This window comes from Bombus impatiens, unplaced genomic scaffold (assembly GCF_000188095.3).
Source record: "Bombus impatiens unplaced genomic scaffold, BIMP_2.2 scf_0377, whole genome shotgun sequence".
NCBI lineage: Eukaryota > Metazoa > Arthropoda > Insecta > Hymenoptera > Apidae > Bombus > Bombus impatiens.
This window is the reverse complement of record NT_176796.1, coordinates 1,436,438-1,451,950: the sequence shown is the minus strand read 5'-3', so window position 1 is coordinate 1,451,950 and position 15,513 is coordinate 1,436,438. Positions and strand designations below refer to the sequence as shown.

The following is a 15,513-nucleotide window of genomic DNA, read 5'->3' as shown; positions in this document are numbered from 1 at the left end:
GACGCCACGGCCGCGACGTCCACCAGAGGAGGAGATCGCGCACGATGACGAGGTCCATGACGATGCCACGAACCCATGCGCCACAAACCGACGCGTCGTCGTCGACGCCCTACCGACTTCTCTTCCTCTTCCTCCTTTCCTCTCTCGCGTTGTTCGCCCTCTCTCGTCTAACCTTCCTGATGCCAACGTCGATCGATGCTTTTATCCTGCGTCCTTCTCCTCCGCAGCCAGTTAAATGTCACTTCTCGCGCCACCGTTTGAACGTGTTCTTCGACAGAGTCCTGGTGTCCTCGGTATTCCGCGTGTCACACGCATTGGCATACGTTTTTCCATTTTTGTATCGGGCGAGCCCCTTGAGAAGATTGAGACCGCTGGGAATTGCGGTAGGTCTCAAAGTGGGAAACGAAGTCGAGTGGTTTGAGGTAAGAAGAGGAAGTTTCTGCGTTAGGGATTCGACCTAGTCCTGTCTGATAAGTTTCGTTGTAAATGTATCGGGTGGCTGTTAAGAAATTATCTCCAATTAAACGATATTTTTAATATATTTGTGATCTTTTAATAATAGCAAAAGGAAGATGAGACAAAGTGAAATATCGTTTTATACGTGTGCTACTAATAACCTTCGTTTATGATTGTTTTAATAGATACGTTGAAAGAATTTGTAAAGCTAGTCGATGGCGAAGTAAAATACTTTTAACGAGAAAACTTTGAAATATTTTAAAGTGTAGAATATTTACATTATAAATTTCAGTGGATGAAAGTATATAAGACAAATTTACGCGAGGTAACGACACAATTTTCTTTCACATCCTACGCTGTACAAAATCGGACCAAGTTCTATCGCTTGGTATTTCGAAACAATGGTTCCAATGTTTCGAAACAATTGCCATTCACAACGTCGACAGCTACTCTTCCTCTCGGAAAGCTTTTAACACTTTGTAACAGAATTTACTAGCAGGCTTTAATCTTTGATTGGCACGACGACGAAGAAAGAGGAAGGACAAGTGACGTAACCGTGGGAACTTATGGAAGACAGTGATTGTCCCTCAAGGCATAAGGAGATTTTAATTACGCGTATATTCTTATAAAAAGCTAGTTATACTTTTTATGAAAAAAGGTTCCTCGTTTCAAATACTCGGTTCTCACTGTCGATGGATGGAAAGAGGTTTGTAATTAATCTAATAAGAAGACCTAAATTATTTAGATACGCCGCGTCGACGAATAGTTTAATTAAATGGTTTAACGGTCATCGATAATGAGCGGATGTTTTGTACGTGCTGTCACTTGCCAAGAAGCTGTTGGCACTTTTGCAAGGGACTATCGGTGAGTGTCGTTCGCGAAACATTGAAGCAGCACTCCGATGCTATTAACGAATCGCAACAAGAGGTCCACGATTCTATTTCCTTCGGTGACGAGGCGTGCGACAGACAATTTACATTGACTCCTTTTTTATTTTCAGATAAACGAGCGAAGCTGAATTACCGACGACCAGAGAGTCGCGTTTATCCAAAGGGAATCGACGGAGTCGCCTACGCGATGCCAATTGCTTCGAGAATATCATCGATCCATATCGAAATCTTGGAAGAACAGAAATTAGAAACGTAATAAATATTCGAGGACATACATCGCTATAACCGAGAATAACATGTTTTATCGACAGTCCGATTCGAACCGGTTTCTCTTTCCTGTCTCTATTAATCCACAATTATATCTATGATATCTACTGATATAAAATGAACGTGTCGTAAAGTTTATATATAGAAAACGACGTAAGAATTCATAGGATTTCAGAGAATTTAATTGGTCATGGAACTAGTTCGCTTGACAAAACCGCATAAAGAACGAGCGATATCGTTGGTAGAATGTCGTAAGAAATATAGTACGCGTCTTATCGATAGTTCATACTGCTCTACGAAACACCGACGCGTTATCCACATGTCATTGTTGCGTAACGAACGTGATAATCGTAACTAATAAACAAAACAGCGGGAATCGCAGCCTCTGACTGATGCTTTACAAGCTCGTCGTATCTCGTCTCATGACACATGTTTGCACGATCCTCGTCTTTTTTTATCTCAATTATATTCATTCGATACAACGCAGACGCTGTAAAAATGTCAATTCTGTCGCATACTTGCGTTCCAAATTTGTCAATATTGTTCGTTCTTTCCTTGACTTTGGAATTGTTTTTCGTGTTTAAACTATTGAGCTTAATTGTTGGCTGAAATACGTGCTTATCACCAAGCGATATCGTATCTCAAGTCGTTGTACAGGCTACGTTAAGCCGGAACGTTTTAGTTTATTATGAAACAATTATTAAACAATGTATCAACGAGCAATTTCATTTGAGGAACATTTTTTCAAAACACGTGTCCGTAATTACTAGAGTCGTTTGCGATTACCATTTAATCGAACACTTTCCCAACAAGTATTGGCAGATTATATCGTTTTATCGGTAACAAACAAACATCTGTTCGATAGGAGAACGCGTACATGTAAACACAAAGAACAGATCGTTGATAAACTTTCTTCGTTCCGCAGGTTGTCTCAAAAATAGCTACGCTGACTAATGGACGAACTAGACGCAAGTCGGAATACAAATTAGGAGACCGCGCATATGCTTCGTTTAATATGGCCTACTACAGGTCGCTTCAGAAGAAATTACTCTGACAGAGTGTAAGTTACTGCGGAAATCTTTCCGTAAATCGTTCCTCTTACTCACTAGTGTACATAAAATCGAATAAAATAGTCCATTATATACGTAAACATGGAAAATTGAACAGAATCGTAAACTTTTTTACGACAATCGTAAAATTGCGCACAAGAAAACATCGTCTAAAAATTAAGATGTACGTTGACGAACCAAAAATCTGTACCGATTCAAAACGTAGATAAACGAAAAAGAATTCGAAGCTACGATTAAAAATCGACTCACTGCTTAACCAACGTAAACGTATTCCAAAATAAATTGAACGAAACTGAAATAAATTGATAAACAGACCGATACAATGCGTCACTGCTACGTAATACGGTGCAAACATCGCGTGCCAACATAAGACGAGAGTGTAGATTTCATTCACAAATCATCAAAGTGCAGCGAAACAAACGTTTCTGACCAAAGCATCCGGAGTACTGCTCTATCGTGACATTTACCATTTGCTAAATGATAGATTTTTCGAATCTTCCTATTGATCTGAATTTCCAGACAGAAAAATGTGAGTAGTGGCAATCATGAACGACCCGCGGCAGGTGCTTCGTCACACTTATAAATAGGCTGGACATCGTCGTCTATTCCTCCTACACGGTTCAACATAGAAGTATGCAGATCACACGCATACAGGGGCACCTGTGCGTGAACGATCAATAAAGACTGATCCATAACCTTTGCACGATGAATTTCATGAATCTAGTCTGTTCCAAAAGAGTTTGTACGCAAACCGATTCATATGCAAATTGCATTCTTGCCAATTTTTTGCGGTAGGTCCGGCACACGGTTCGAAATAAGCGAGTTAAAAAGAAATTTCATGTTCGAGAAGATTAAAACTGAGCTTTTCAATGTTCCAGTGCAATTTTTATCGCGTATATATAGTACTCATAGTATTCTAATAACTTGTAACTCTCAGAACTCGTCTAAGATAGTTTATGATATTATAATAATTTTTGTGATATTTCGACGTTGAGATTTTGTGCAAACTTACCGATTCTTGAGATGATCTCGAATTCGATAGTCGATTTCTCCGATATTTAATATTCTAATATTTCGCTATTTTAGCGTTTTTTTAATCTGCTATTTCCATTTCTTTTACACTGCAGTGCGGTAAGCTTAAGTAACTCAACTTAATCGATTGCCAGACACAAGCGTGGCTTGGTTAAAAACGATACAGTCGATGATATAACTAAGCAGTGATTATTCGAACATTTCTTAGAAACTCATTAAATTCATATATTCAACGCGCGCATAAATTTTATGCATCTTTCGTAAACGTTGGCAAAGTATCCATCGTGTTTCGAGTTTAAAATCGTTTTAGGGACAGACGGAAAATGATAACACGTGTAAACGAATATTTCCAACTTCATAAAACCTGCCGCTTACTCGTTCCACGCACTTATCCAACAAAAAAAGCCACAAAAGGATAGTGCATCATATCGTTGTATACGCGACTCCATTTGCGCAAGATGCCATAATAAACACTGGAATTGTTCGAATGAATTAGCGGTTTCCTGATAATTATCGTATTTACACGTAGAACCGCAAGTTTTTCGCGTGATCCGCAATAACAAGTTTTTTATACCGCGGTATAAATATTATTTGCGATGAGAGAAAATCATAGGAAACACGGATTATCGCTAATTCTTAATCAGCTTTATAGATTTCACTTTCCACGAGCGTTTTTCAATGGTAGTAAATAATCCATAAAGTTTCTCAATTGGCAATGGAATGTTCATTGATTTCGTGCTTGCCAAAAATATCGCTTAACATCGGCATTGGAACATCGGTTTTTCGTTAGATCATTGTCAATGTCTATCTTGAACGCTACGTTGCACAGAAGTAACGTTTCTTAGTGATAGCTGCCAATAAAAACGAATTTTCGTCCACGTGTTCCCAAGCATTTAATCTTAATCTAGCACTCGTATATTTTGTAGCAAACTTAATGTTTATAAAATTTCTATAAAAACTGTCTCGTCCAATGAAGAACTTCTCACGCCATAATTCTTCAAAATACACTGGTTACACACAGTTATATGATTAATACTAATTATTACTTGTAATCTATTATTTTTAATCGTTATCATAAACTTATCAAGCAAGAAAAGAGATAAATTTGGGATTATCGTTTTAAGAACCGCATAAAAACGTGCAAATATGTACACTGTTGCTAAGAAATACTCACTTTGAAGCTGTTGTATCGTAGCCTGATACTCGGCAAGCTTCTCATCCACGTAATCTTGACTTTGGTTAGCTATTATCTCGGCGGTACTGGGTCCGCTGGACTCTTCTTCCGTTTGCGAGTGATCCAATGGCACTCCAACATATTCGTATTCACCGGGTCTGTATGTTCCAATCATGTATTCCGGTGGTGCGCTGACCAAGGGCGGTGTTGCGCCACTTTCCAACGAACTCTGTTAAAACGCGCCAAAAAATGAGAAGAGGAAAATATACGTGCGTTACTTTATTACAAATACTGCCAATAAGATATAACAAAATTTTGTATAACAGATGTTCCAATTTTAAATTAAACATTTTCTTAACAACATCGCAAATTGTCAAAATGAGAGGAAGATTAAAATATAAAAATTCGAGGGTAGTTTTCCAATACTTTCTCATTTTTTCCTATACCTTGCCATTCTTCCCCTCGTCTTTTATTCCTTTCCATTTCGTTTCTCTTTCCTTGTTCTTCTTCGATTAAAAAAATAATAGAAGAATTCAGAAAAAATCATTTTCTACCTCGAATAAATTACCACGTAATTATTTTACAATACGTCGTGCCGTATATCTACTATACATATTCCCATACGTATTACTTTTAAATAACCACATTTTTTTCTTTTTTTTTTTGTGCCTAATTTAAATTACATGTAAGTCGCGTATCTCGTTATTTTATCATCTTCCATTTCCACGTATTGCCACGCGATCCATGTTCATCTTTCCTGCTCATCCTCTCTACTCGAACGTGCGAAACAGCGAAACAAACAATAGCGAGGTGCACAACAAGGTTCGCGAACCTTTATCGAAAAAATATACGTAAATTCTGTCATTTAACGGTGCATTCACACCTGGCGCGCGTTTGAGAAAACCGGTCGTTGGAACTCGCCGCGGCCTACATTTTATTTAGGTGTTCCTATTTCGTCGTGTTGCCTCGGCCAGTCAGACGAGCGTTCGCGTGGGCGTGAAAAACGAACGGTACACGTGGCGAATTTTCACTGTGAAGCAGCCCGGATCTTCTTCGACACGCCTGGATGTTTCTTTGAGAAGCATTCGTAACGAAAACAAATGGTGATACACATTAAAAAAATCCAGTAACTACAATCGCACTCGCGTTGATGTATATACATATATATTAGAACACCCTGTAGAACAAAATAGTCTGTTTAAAATTGGACCGAACGATTAGATTTTTTTTATCGACGAGTCAAAAGAATTAATTTACTAGATGACGCGTAAACAAAATTTGAGAAAATTGGCATTGGTAAAGATGGCATTTTTACAACTTTTTCATCCGAGTCTACAATAAAAATTTAAACGATACACGTTGTAATTTTGTTTTGTGACAATATTTAAATACATGTTGAAAATTAACCTACCAACCAACCGTCTGAAACTTGTGCAAATCTTATTCGTTAAATGAGTTGTAAAAATTGATAAAATCGTAAAATCAAACGACCAGTTAGAAAAGGCATTTCATCTCTCACGAAAGAACATCTATTCTCGAGACTAAGATCCCTCGAGAAATGCCGGACTTCTCTTTCTCGAGGAAGTTGACACGTGTTTCGTGCCGTCAGTATGATTTAACATGCAACGTTTCCTGTTTCGCCGACAATTTCGTACGATGGTCTGTGTTTAGAACTAGCCGGTTAGCAGCTATCTATATGTTAACTGATCGGTACTGCCTATCCCAATGACTAATGGATCCAAGAATACGGTAAATCTCGCTGCTTTACTTTCCACGGAATCTCACGTTTCCACGATTCTTCTCGATTGTACGTTATTCGGCATTACCTCGCAGCAAGTTATTTAACCAGAATACTAACGAAAATAACGAAAATACTAAGAACAGTATTTCCCCTGCTACGCTCTAAATTCAAGATCGGTTCTAAACATTTTGAATACCTAAAGGAAATTATATTTCTTTACCATGGGTATTACGTATTATCGGTTAACCAGCTTGATAAAAAATTCATGCATTTGCTAAATTTTCCGTTATTAATTTTTCAAGAATTAAATTCCACCTAAAACCTTCTATACTGCACGATCAATTTCCTAATCAATTGCCATCCAAATTCTCAGTACCACGAAATAAACTCTGCTATCGATTCCCAGTAAGCATTCAGCGAAGATCAATTTCACATACGATACGATAAATCCCACTAACGATATCCCAAAATTCAATCTAAAATTCTCAGCATCGATAAATCTCATTATTAATTTCCATTTAAACTTTTCAATGTCAGTAAACTTCATGCACGATTCCTAATTACCGATTTTGATACGGAATACTATTATCGCTCGTGACACCACTTCGAAAAACAACGTACCTGCATCGGTATAAAAGGCCTAGGCGCTTGACTTCCTACTGGAATCGGTGACGGCCACCTGGGTCTAGGGCACTGTATGTATCCTGTGGGCGATCCAAAAACAGGCGACATTCCAGGAGAAATCGGCATTCCAATCGGCACTGGGCTCATCGGGTGCCTCATTCCAGTATACGTCAAGGGCGACGCAGGATGAGCATGATGAACCGGAGTAGGTGGTCCTCGAGCTCGCTGAGGATGCGGCGAGCCCGTGGGACTGTAAGGAGAAGGAGGTCTGTACTGGCCAGACACGTTCGGTCTGGGCGTCCAGCTACCCCCTGGTCCGGGTTTTCCATGGGGTTTCGACGGCGGCTGCGACATCTCTGGCTATTTCGAAGCTCCACGTGTCGCGCTTCGATCACCTAGCATCGCTGTAAAGCGGTACAATGTTTCGTGGATGAGTAAACCGAGCATGTGCGTCATATGCAAAAATATAAAAAGTATGACAGGCAAAGTACTAGTTGTCGAACGAAGCGGATGAGGCAAGCTTTTATTTGGCTTACGCTTGGAACCGCTATGAAATCTACGGATTTAGAAAGATGTCATTTTTACATTAGCTTGTCCGAAAACATAAATAGATAAACGACAATTTCTGTTTCATATTATTTTATCGAATTACGTACGATCCATTTCTATTATTATGTTCGTGCATAATTCAATAAACTGATATAAAACAAAAAGCATTGTGCGTCTATTATTTCCTTATAAAACGAAAGAAACTTTTCGGACAACCTAATACCACTGTTACGTGAGAAAGCTCTTTCTTTAAAAATCCATCGAGAAAAATCCAAAGAAGATTGCCAATTAATTTCAAAATTTCAAATTCATAGTAAAATTGAGAAAATGATTCGAAATGTTTGATCTGCATTTACGTGTAAGCATATACATTTGCATAAATATCCACAGCCTGTTAACGAGTTCTCCCTTAATTAGAATTTATGATGAATTGCCTATATTGAATGTAGAATAGTAGAATGGTTTTACATAATATTTAAAGAGTACTCCGATACGTAGAAAATGAATCGTAATTTTATTTCAAGCCAAAGAACACTAAACTATGAAAGAACGCAACATCTAGTAGATGATATAGGATACGTGAAATTTATAAAAAATTATGTAGAATATTTTCAAAATGTATTAGATCCTGTGGATATATCGATTAGAATTAAAGAGATATCGTATGGAAGTTGGAGTGTCTTGGACGTGTAACGAGCTCTGGGTCGCCTAGTGGCAGTGAGTAGGCAGATTAGGATGGGCAATGGTCCAAAAGTCTCTCGAAATAGGTGCTTCGATTGTCTGCCTACCCGCTGACTTCTGCACGTTAGCGCGTGAAAAATGTGTAATAGACAACTTGCGGCGCCATGCGTGGCATTACACAATGTAAAGGGGCACGAAGTAGAAACAATGAAATTAAACGAGACCATTATCATCCCCGCTTTGTTCTATCTTCCTGTCGATGTAATCTTGCGTTTGTTCAACAGCAGAAAATTCCTCTCCGTCTTGTTAAAGCGAAACGACGCTAAGATCAAAGACCTTTTTTATGAAAAATCTTTACGAATAAAAAAGATAAAAATTTACCGAAATATTTGTAAGCGTGTTTTCGTTGTTCAACAGCAGAAAATTCTGAATCAAGGTCGTTTACGGATTCTTAAACGATACGTAGGACACCAACGAGAATCATAGACATATGTCGGTCAATTATCGAAATATAAGGAAGTTAGAGTAGCGTGGCTTCTTTACGAATAAAAAAGATAAAAATTTACCGAAATATTTGTAAGCGTGTTTTCGTTGTTAAAAATCTGCAAAGGAAGAATCAAGGTCGTTTACGGATTCTTAAACGATACGTAGGACACCAACGAGAATCATAGACATATGTCGGTCAATTATCGAAATATAAGGAAGTTAGAGTAGCGTGGCTGTACGGGTCGAAGGTCTAAAGGTTTTTGGCTGGATATCGAGTGTAGGCCGACTAAATATAATCAGAAATCTATTTTAGAACGATTCGAGCACTGGCCACAGACGCGTACGACAAGGCAAGTATATTTGCAACGACTGCGTCAGATATTTCAGAAAGTGACGCGAATATTAACACCTACAATTAGCTTTGCCGTGACACATGGTGCATGGCGCCATGGTTAGGAATGGCGCCTCGTGTTATTCTAACTTTTCGTTTATCAAAGATTTATCCCGTTCGATACGTAAATTACGTTTACCTTGAAACGAGAGAAATGAGAAATCAGTTAATCCGCTAGTCGGATACACGTTTCGATCGGTAGAAACGCCTCGAGATTTTCTACTTAAAGGAACGATGATGGTCGTGACCTAATTTCGAGAATTCTAGCTATCTCCTTTTGACACTGGCTTCTTTTTACACCGGTGCGCGCATTACTTTAAACTCGGATCCATTTTCGGCGCTGTGAAAACAAATGCAAACGAGGCACGATGGAAATTTATCGAACGTGGCGAGTTTCCCCTGAAAAGAAATAAACGCGCCTGGTCAAAGACACACGTCCATTTTGTTCTTGTTAAAGTTCACGAGCGCCATTACAAGGGGGATGTTGGACGCTCGTTCAGACGACCATACGTTCGAGTTCGTTCCACCGATTTTAATAAAGCATCGACTGAGGCTGGAGGAATCGACTGACGGTCTATTTATAAAACCTACCACTCGACCACGATAAACTGTATAGGTACGTACGTACGTACGATGGCTAGGTGCACACGGATTCTTTCTTCAAACTGGATAAAAATACACATCGGAGTTATGATGTCAAGGAAAGATGAGAGCCTGATATTTTATCCACGATTCGCGTGAAATACATAAAAGATCGAACGTATATCTGATGGATGAGTTGACATTGAAACGACGAAGTGAATAAACGTGGACGAAGAAGATACGCGGAGGAAAATCCGGGCTGAGATATTCGAAAATTAATGGAAGTTGTAGAAGGCTAGAGACGTGGTAGTTATAATACAATGTTAGCTTGCTGGATCCTGGACCTCGGATGCTGCGTCCAAAAATAAGATTACTGCCGAATTAACGAACAGAAATAGTTTTCGTTCTGAACCGATGCTCCTGACACAGGTTGCTCGTACCGGTTATCCTCGATCGACGATAATCCTTGAAATTTTCCATCGTGTCGCGTAGAATAGGATTAAAGCGAAACTCTAAATGTTGCGAGCTGATGATGATGATGATTTAGATGAAACTCGTCCGGGATTTTGAGAAAATCTGCAATTACAGCATACCTTCAGATTACGACTAATCAAATGAAAAGTTTCCGATTCTTCCTGCGTATAAATCCTTTCTTTTTTATCGTTAGTCGATAATATTTTACAAGAAAGTTTGACTACAAAAAGAACAGGAGTAACGAAATTCTTTAAATAATTCACTAAATTAGCACGCACGAAAGAAGATCATCGTCCTCATTTACGTCAAGCTTCTCGACAAGAAAATCGATAACGTTAAATCCAAGATTCCAACGAAATCTCTTAATTTCCCCTTTAACGTGCAAACCAATTAATGGAATATTAATAAAAATGAAAACTATACCGAAAAGACGTCGCACCGCAGACACGAGCGATCAACGAAATCCAATGCGAAGATTGTAAATCTGCAAAGTAGGCAAAAAGCACACGGTAATCGCAACGGTTCCGATAATATCGGAACGTGTATATTCGATCGATTTTCGTTCAAATCTCGATTCCTCGAACTCTCATTCGGCACGAGTCTCGCGTTCCACGATCTCAGGTCTCGAAACAACACGAGCTGAGCCGAAATAATCGAAGATCGAAGTCGCGGAAAATATGGCGCGTGATCGACGGAGATCGATCAGGTTCGATTTTTCGTAGTTCGGTCCACGACGAAGATCACGAAGAGACTAGTCGATCCGCTGGTTCATCGGTCCAGGAGCCGCTTACCGCGACATTTATATTTAACTTTGGCGTCGTTCGAGCTTTCGGCTTGGGATTACCGCTCGCGCGATTCCGCTTAACGTTCCTGTTCTACATTTCCTCGTCCCTGTGCCTCGCTTTATGCCCTCGATGACGATTATCTCTCTTGCTTCCTCCACTATCTGTCGGCCGCTTTTTCCGTCGAGCTTCCGTTTTATTATCGGCGCTGAGGTAAGACCGCGAGAATTGTTCTTCTTTCTCTTCCTTCCCTCATTTTCTTTTCTCTCGCAAGATTCGGATCGGCTTGGAAAGCTTCTTGGCCTTCGGAATTTTGTTCAGTTTCGAGAAACAATTTTGAGACTTTGGTACGGATATTGGGAAAATATGATCGATGGAAATGTGAGTTTGAGCGTTTTACTTTTTATTTTCTTAGGGAAAACTGCGTGGCATCGTGATCGATGTACGTACTTACATAGTCGTGTACGCGCTATATGGTCGGTAATGGTGAGAATGATATTACCACAGACGAGTATATAAGATAGAACTCTTGCATCACCGACGATGTGCAGAATAGACGTGACATGTAATGCTTTTTCGTTTTCCATGTTTTGGGGATCATCTGACTTCCCATGCCATTTTCGTGTCGCATGCAATGTTACCGATTCGTTATGGTACTTGGTTTGAATAAAAACTAAAGTCTAGTATGAAATTATAAATAAAATATAGAACAGGATATGTTATAGTCGCAGCAAAGTATAGAATTTTATATTTTTACGATACTTCAGAAAGCATTACACAGTACCAAAACAATAATAGTGAAATGAATCGTATAATTAGTTTCAAATAAAATTGTAATTTTATATATTTGAAAAATGAAAATGTGAATCTTTTGATCTTCTCTACTCTCATCTTTGTATTCTCAAGTCGATTATTAATTATATATTAAGTGCACGTAGTCTGACTCACAAACTCGTAACAAGATTTATCGATAATGCAGGCAGACTACAACCAACGAGAAGAGCAAAACCATCGTCAAGATCATGTTTCTATGGATGTTAAGGGGAATTTTAAGGACATCTAATCGTGTTATATTTGATTTTCGAGTAATTATGTTTTCATAATCAGAAAGTACTATAACAATAAATTAACAGTACTATAACAATAAATTAATAACAATAAAAATATAACAATAACTATAACTGTAACAATAAATTGAAATTCATCTGCTACATGCTGACAATAACCATTTTCCAAAGTATTTCCCCATTTTTACAATGTTTCTATCCCCGATGCGATAGAATAGGTGAACTTCTAAGAGACGGGATTTTATTCTTTTAATGCTGCAATGAAATTTAATCGTTTAATGCTTCCTTCAGACATATTTATTTATTAATTTGAACAATCTTCATCTTTCGATCTCTTGTCAGGAGGATACAAATAAATAATCACATAAGTAAATATAATAAATAAACGAATGAATAAACTAAAAGCAGAAAAACCGACGAGTAAGAAAAAAAGTGTTATGAAATAGTCACCTTTGCTCACAATTGATGTTTTGTGAAAACTGCTTCGCTCCTTCGGTACGACCCAAATTTTAGCTAACTTTGTTATAGAAGTGAAAGTTGTATTCATATAGATATCTACCATAACGACGTCCAATAGCTTCTTCGATTGTCACATGATGTACAGCTGACATCGGGTACGCTAAAAGCAGTGCTACAAGAAATAGCGTTTATCAATAAAACAACGCTATAAGGAAAACACATGAAAATGACATGGAGACAATGTAATAAGTTATACGATTACATGATTCTGTAACTTTCATACTACATAATTCGTAGTAAAAGGGAAGTAAGGAATTTTAATTGTTGAAGAAAGAATAAGGAATACGAGAATAATAAGAACAATTAAATTCAAAAGATTACGGAAGATACGTCTAACATGCTGACTAAGAAATTGTAGTATAAGAGTAACGCTTATTTATATATTTTGGAATTTTATATATCTTGAAGTCACGATAGAAATATTACTATACTACACCGCAAAAAAATTACAAAACTGCAAAAATTACCAAAACTGAAACATCGTATTTTCGGATCATTAACACCAAACTTCAACAGGTGTTTACCTTGGCCTTCACAGGTATTGTTTAAAGTAGCAACAAACCGTCGACGAGAGTTTTTGTAAACAGCGCTCTCTGTTTTTGTCTTGGCGACCTTCGCTATGTGTCGAAGCTTTCCTTCTGTCAGAAAAACAAACCATAACAAAACAAACAAACCAAACAATATCAAAGCGTAACATACCAAAACAAGAGAAAGAAAAGACTCGCTTACCCGACCTTCTTCTGGCTAACCTTGTTCCTTAGTTATAAGGTAGAATAATTATAATTTCAACCGATCTCAATCCTCTTCTCTTTGAAGCTGTGCTCGTTTATTAACCGATCCCATTCCAAAACGATGTTTCTCGCGCGAATCGATCAAAGACTGCATTATACACCACATATGTGGATTTACACAGGTTGAACGATTCTAGGTCTTCTGTGACTCGTCTCGGAGTTTACACGACGAAGGTATTGACTTTATTGATAAAAATTGTTTGCGTATCAGTCGATAGAGCTGTTTGATATTATTATAGACGAAACTTCCATAAATACTACGTTCATTGGAACAAGAGAATTAAATAGTTTGTGGATCGTGCTGAATGGACAAGAAAAAATTCATAAAATAGCAACGATTAGTGGGCGTTATGACTGTACGCAACTGTATATGCAGTTTTATTTAATATGCAAGAATAAATTGTAATCGTAATTGTGATAGCTACTTTTTATTTGTAGAATCGTGGAAAGCAAGAACCACTCCTCTTGCGCAAATTGGCCAAAAACAAACGTCGCAACGCATTATGTACATAGATTACATTCGGCTGGACTAATCTAGATTTCTTGCGACACAGTATTTTAAATTACAGAAATATCCATTCGTAATTGTTTCGGGCCTTCATTTTTCGCTGCAGTTTCATTCTGAATGTTATACTCAGATCTTCAATTTTTCATAATTTAAATTGGCGTACGAAACGGCACATACCTCACTTACGATTGTTGTTGTCTGCGATCGTTTCCTCCGAACATGGCTTTCCTCTCGATTGTGAAACACGATCCTCCTTTTAATCTAAGGTTCGTTCTTGGAGCAACATTTTTATCGCCACGTTGAACATGAAGCGACATCTTTTTGTCAGAAAAACATCGTTCACGATATTAACTCACGCGATTATCTTTGTTCTTTAAAACTACGGCTAACAAAAAAAAATCTGCGGCTAACACATTTCCATTAATAATTGCCCTGTTTTCCTTTTCATTCGGTGACAATATTGCTTTAAGTCGAATCTTCGCTTTTGGGAAGCACGCGCAATAAATCATTTCTTCTGATTTTGTGTTAAATTTATAATTGAAATATAGGCTGTTCAGTCTCGTGTCCTCTTCGATGTTATTCGACTGTTACGGAGAAACGCGCGCAAGTGTGACTTGCTCTCTCGACGTTTATTTATATTTACGAATAGCAGTCTATGAACTACATTCTGTAGATGAACGTTTGAGAACGCGTCGACTCACGTAAGCGATTCGCGTGCAGTCCGATAGAGGCGCGTGACTAGTTCGCTGTAGATTCGTGAAACTAGTTAAATTGTCGATCGACACGATGTGCAAGATAGGGGCGCGAAATTCAAACATTACGAGCACTTATTCCATGAAACAATTCGCTCTTGTATCCGGTGACCGATGTCCTGAATATATCGCGATTATCGAAAACATATCTTTCGTTTTTATTGCCTGCCTTGGTTTCCTTCGCCTCGCTGAATCGACCCAGCTGTAACTTATCAGGCTAACGAAAACAAGAAAATACCTGAATATCTGAAAGGCTGTATCGCGTCATTTTTAACGATCAACAAATGGATCTTCTCGAGAATATCCGTGACCGATTTTCACCAAAGCACACGAGAATCAGAACGAGCTGTTCGAGTGATGAAATTTAATTTAACCGGAGATTGATATAGTGTATTTAGAGTTTGTTACATAGCTATAACTATTCTGTGATTAGATGCTATTTGCAGTTGTTAGATACCGTTATTTACCTAATACGTATCCATATTTTTTATTATAGCAATGTGTTGTAAGTAAAGTTTGGCTACTTTGGTAAGTTCTAAGTATTAGTTCTAAGTTCTTAGTATTTGTAGTAATATAATAAAATGGATCATATATAATTTGATAAAATAATATAGAACAAAGCTTGCACCTATTATTTCCTTATAAAATATATGACATAAAGAAACTTTTGGGATAAT

The 15,513-nt window shown here is 38.0% G+C and overlaps 1 protein-coding gene, 1 long non-coding RNA gene and 1 pseudogene across 2 annotated transcripts; 1 reads left to right on the top strand and 2 right to left on the bottom strand.

Annotated features, from left to right (window-relative positions):
• Window positions 1–4,653: 4,653 nt before the first annotated feature.
• Window positions 4,654–11,163, bottom strand: LOC112212923 (extensin-like). Its single transcript, XM_024367978.2, has 3 exons — window positions 10,841–11,163; window positions 7,252–7,658; window positions 4,654–5,118 (listed from the first exon to the last, which is right to left on the bottom strand). Exons 2-3 carry the CDS (start codon window positions 7,606–7,608, stop codon window positions 4,654–4,656), a joined length of 822 nt encoding a protein of 273 aa, XP_024223746.1. The 5' UTR covers window positions 7,609–7,658; window positions 10,841–11,163.
• A 1,501-nt stretch (window positions 11,164–12,664) lies between these two features.
• LOC112212909 lies at window positions 12,665–14,912 on the bottom strand (annotated as a pseudogene).
• Window positions 13,235–13,990, top strand: LOC117151711. Its single transcript, XR_004461805.1, has 2 exons — window positions 13,235–13,750; window positions 13,816–13,990. It is a non-coding gene; the product is annotated as an uncharacterized LOC117151711 (long non-coding RNA).
• Window positions 14,913–15,513: the final 601 nt, after the last annotated feature.